Genomic DNA, 5,050 nt, shown 5'->3' with positions numbered 1-5,050 from the left:
GGCCGCATCTTCCCTCTATCAGAACCCGAAACACAAGCCATGAGGAAGTATATCGTTGAACAACTCGCTAAAGGCTTTATTCAAAGCTCGACTTCCACAGCTGCAGCGGACTTTTTCTTCATGGAAAAGAAGGACGGTGGTCTTCGTCCCTGCATAGATTATTGAGGCTTGAATGACATCACAGTTAAGTTCCGCTACCCACTGCCCCTAGTCCCAGTTGCTTTGGTACAGCTACGCAGCGCAAAGGTCTTCAGCAAACTGAACCTCCGCAACGCATATAACCTCATTTAAATCCGGGAGGGTGCTAACGGACACTACGAATATTCATGCCCTTTGGATTGTCGAACAGTCCATCAGTCTTTCAATCATTCATTAATGATGTCTTCAGAGACATGCCACATCATTTTGTCATTGTATATATCGATGATATCCTGATCTATTTCAGACTCCATTGGGCAACACAGACAACACGTCTGGGCTGTACTACAATGTCTCATTGACCACCAACTTTATGCCAAGACTGAAAAATGCGCATCCCATCACCTCTCTACATCTTTCCTGTGTTACATCATCAGTCCAGAAGGGGTTGCCATTGATGATCAGAAGAGGCGTGCAGTGTTAAACTGGCCAAGACTGTAAAGAAGCTACAACGCTTTCTAGGCTTTGCAACATCTACCGACGTTTTATAAAGTACTTCAGTAGTATAGCAGCACCTTTAACATCCCTAGTCCGAAAAGCCTGCAACAGACTAAACTGGAACCCGGACGTGGATCGAGCGTTCAAAGATCTAAAATCACTTTTCACTTTTGCCCCTGTGCTTCGTCATCCAGATCCTGATCCTGTCTATGAACCCGGCCAACTGGTATGGCTTTCCACCAGAGACCTCAGACTTCGACTCCCCTGCAAGAAATTAAGTGCCAGGTATGTCGGCCCATTCAAATTATTAAACAAATCACTCTGGTATCATATCGGTTACAACTTCCTGCTAACTATCATATTTCTCCCACTTTCCATGTTTCGTTACTTAAACCCGCTGAAGATCTGGGGCGGCTGTGGATTTCAGTCGGACGGAGCCCCCTCCTATCATCGTAGAAGGCAATGATGCTTACCAGGTCCGCTAGTTGCTGAACTCCAGACTTCAAGGCTTCACCATTCAATACCTTGTGGACTGGGAGGTGTACGGCCCGGAGGAAAGATCCTGGGAGGATGCCAATAACATCTTAGACCCAAATCGCATCGCTGACTTTCAAAACTCATCTGGAAAAGCCAGCCCCTCGAGCTCGAGGTCGTCCCCGAAAGAACCCCGCCTCGCTGATTTTCCCTCACCTGTTCCGCATCAGTGGGGCTATTTAACCTGGGACTCTAACACGCCATCCTTGCAAAGTCTTGTTTGCCCCGTGCTGCATTTCTAAGCGTTTGTTCCTAGTTTACACATGTTTGAATTCCCTGGTGTGTTTTTTTTTTTTTTTGGACTGCTTACCGTTTATGATTGTTATCTGCCTGCTCCGATCTTGGACTGGATTAACGTGTATGAGTGTTACCTGCCTGCCCTGATTCTGGACTGTAATACTTTGTGTGAGTTATTACTGCATACCACTGCCTGCCTTCTGTGTCTTGTGTATATATCACAATAAAGAGTTGCACATGGGTCCAAACCTCTCCAAATTATTACAATAGCATACATCTTGACTGTGACATCACAGTTGGTGTAATGTTGAGATTTGACTGTTTTCCAGCAGTCTTTTGTGTGCACAAGGTTTACATAAAAATGATATGTAACTCATGATAAGTCATTACCATGTACAGAGCTCTTATTATTTAATTTATGCCTTGGTAAATACAGTTTTCATTACATGGCACCTTTAATACAATGACATTATTTGCGTCCCCACCAATGTCAAAATCAAAACCAGCCCTTGCTTATATATAACATATAAGCTTAATTACTGCAATTCATGTTTTGCATATCTACAATGCAATTTTTTACTAAATTCAACTGCTCATATCTTGACCCATACATCTTCACACCAAAAAGGTTCTCGTGTAATTTCTCAGTTAAATTGGCTTCCAGTTCAAGTATTGACTTTAAAGTACTTTATTAACATATAACGCTGTACATGGCCTGGCTCCAATATATATTGCTGGCTCTCTTACTCTTTACCAGCCTCATTGTAAACTTAAAACTGAGGGAGGGAGGTCATTTCTTGTCTTGCTCCAAGGTTATGGAATTCATTGCTTTTTTCTATTGCTTCAGCTGTTGATTGCGTTAAGAGCATAAATTGGACCAGGGCAATTTATTTAACATATTAAATAAAGATATTAAAACAAGAAAAACATATCTGTTTAGTGAAGCTTGTAAGCTATAATAGTTATTGCAAGTGTGACTTTCATTGTAGAGAAGCATTTGGATTAATTATCAATTCCATTGTGACTGTTTATGTCATATTGTTATTGGGATTTTTAATATGTTTATTGTAACAAATTGTAATGAATGTTGTAGCGCCTTGAAAGGTGCATTACAAATAAATGTATAATCATTGCTCTGGCTTTACTTAGACAATGCCCTTGGGATCTTGCCTCTGGTCTTGTCCACACATGCAAGCCATTAATGGTGTTTGATTAATAATGTAAATAATATATGACCTAAATGATCATGTTAGATATTTAGTATTTGATTTTTTTGTCTCTTTTCTGTTGCTCTTGTTACTGGTACATGACCCACATGCCCTCAACAAAACAAAAGAAAAGACCAATACATTTCAGATCCATCAAATAAATTGTGGCCTCCACATACAATTCAAAATAATGTGCATAAATATGGTTGGTCAGTAAAATGTAGTTTTGCACACAAAGATTTATCTAAAGGTTATCTATAGATTATCTATAAAAACATTACTTGATTCTGTCAAAATCTTACATTCTGCAGTAATTGCGGAAATTCAGATGGCACTTTAGAATGTCCCTGACAATAAAAGTTGCTCAACACTATGTTACACACATTGTACTACTATGTTAAAATATTTTTCTACACTGTGGAGTGATTTTCCAGTATGATTTAAATTCTTTGTTCTACATTACTTAGAACTCTAAAATAATGTTGTAGAACAAAGAATTTAAAGCATACTGGAAAACACTGCACAATGTAGAACATGTTGTGAAAACATTGAAACAGACTTTTTTGTTACAACACTTTATATTGAAACTTTTAACTTACATTGTTCAAACACAGAGACCTAACATCTAGTCATCTAACATTTTACGAATTACATGTATGCTTTTCTATGCGATTATTTCTCATCTGGAAAGAGATTAAAGTATTCTGATGATGGTTCAAATATTTTCAGAGTCAAAATGTATTTTGTGGATATTCTAAACCATGGATAAAACATTGCATAGATAAGTGGATTCATGCATGAATTTAGACACAAAAGCCAGTACATTACATTAATTATAAGGGCATCATTTTCATCATGCCCAAGAGATAGTGTAATTAAATAGTATGGCAGCCAACAAAGAAGATAGACCATTACTACAACTCCTAAGGTTCTTGCAGCCTTTTTTTCTGATCTGGCCTTTTTGTCTGTGGCTGAATTCAAATGTTCAGCTTGACGTTTAGCTACAAAGCAAATTTTCACATATAATGAAATAATAACACAACACGGTGCCACTAAACAAACAATGGCATCAATTATCAAATTTTCCAACTTGACGGCAAGTATACATTCTCCAATGCATGTGTGGTTTATCTCTGGAAACAGTAAATAGTCATACAAGAGATAAAATGAATAAAAGGTGGAAAATAACCAGTTTACAACAATTGAGAAAACAACTCTGTTATTATTTACCCTTATTGGATATCGCAAAGGGTCATTCACAGCAATGTACCGATCCACAGATATAATGATCAAATTACCAAGAGATACTGTAACAATCACGTAAAGAATAAGAGGAAATATTGAACAAAATATTTCTCCAAAGTACCAACATGACTCAATGAGTTTCATGCCCTGCACTGGCATAAGAATGAGTCCTGCCATCAGATCAGCCGCTGCCAGAGAGAGAATCAAGACATTAGTTGGAGTGTGAAGCTGTTTAAAGTGAGAGATGGAGATGATCACCAGCAGATTCAGAATCACAGTCAGCACTGATATTACAGAAATAAAAATATACACAGTAACATATTCAAATTCAAATCTGACATTTCTGGTACATGACAAATTGTTGTTTGGGAAGCAGTATTGAATGGTTTGATTGTCCGTGTTTGTAACTCCCCAGTCAGACATTTCCACGATGGCTAAATGTTGAAAAGCAAACTCTGGACTTCATCAGAAAAGATATCTCAATCCGTGCTAGGGGGCTTGTCAGTTTGGATTTCTGGTGCCTCTCACTGACATTTATACTCACACAATGCACAGTGACAACCCCGTTTAGCATGAGGTTTGATTAAAGAGCTCTCAGCCTACCCACTAGTTGAATATTCATAAACCTGACTAAACTGATAAGAATGTACATGAAAGTATGAGGGAGCTCCAAATGTATTTAATAATCCAGTGTTAAGTGTGCCAAAATAAAGTTTTAACCCGCAGTCCCCACGGGTAACCCGCACATTGGGTTGGGGCGGGTAAAGAAATTGTCACTTTATTTGCAAGGCATGTTGGGGCGGGTCATTACAAACAAAATAAAAAACCCATGTATGTTGCGTGCAATTCCCTATAGCTTATATTACATTTTTTGGAATATATATTTTCATATTTTATTAGGTTCTTTGATAAGTTTACAATACGTAGGCCTACAACGTAACTTGCATGATGTCTTAAAACCTTGCTTAAAGACACTAAGCCGCTCCCGCAAGCTCCACCAACAACAAAACAAAAAGGTAAAAGTGAAGATTGAGGATGAGGTGCGGGGAAATTACGGTTGGGAATTAACATCATTAAAACGAAAACGAAGGTCAAGCTTCTAAATCTACTGTTCAATAATTATTCATAATAATCATTATCCTATCTTGTTATTAATATGACCATGCTGGTTTCTATGATTCATAAGATGT

General features: G+C 38.1%; 1 protein-coding gene and 1 long non-coding RNA gene across 2 annotated transcripts; one reads left to right on the top strand and one right to left on the bottom strand.

Moving 5' to 3' along the window:
• Positions 1-431: 431 nt before the first annotated feature.
• Positions 432-1,655, top strand: LOC129416417 (uncharacterized). The gene is made up of 2 exons (XR_008635346.2): positions 432-921; positions 1,040-1,655. It is a non-coding gene; the product is annotated as an uncharacterized lncRNA (long non-coding RNA).
• Positions 1,656-3,287: 1,632 nt separating this feature from the next.
• Positions 3,288-4,492, bottom strand: LOC129415597 (trace amine-associated receptor 13c-like). The gene has a single exon (XM_073873646.1). It carries the CDS (start codon positions 4,281-4,283, stop codon positions 3,288-3,290), a length of 996 nt encoding a protein of 331 aa, XP_073729747.1. The 5' UTR covers positions 4,284-4,492.
• Positions 4,493-5,050: the final 558 nt, after the last annotated feature.

The sequence above is a fragment of the Misgurnus anguillicaudatus genome, chromosome 11, assembly GCF_027580225.2.
Source record: "Misgurnus anguillicaudatus chromosome 11, ASM2758022v2, whole genome shotgun sequence".
Classification (NCBI taxonomy): Eukaryota; Metazoa; Chordata; class Actinopteri; order Cypriniformes; family Cobitidae; genus Misgurnus; species Misgurnus anguillicaudatus.
The sequence above is the reverse complement of the archived record's forward strand: the minus strand, read 5'-3'. Positions and strand labels throughout refer to the sequence as shown.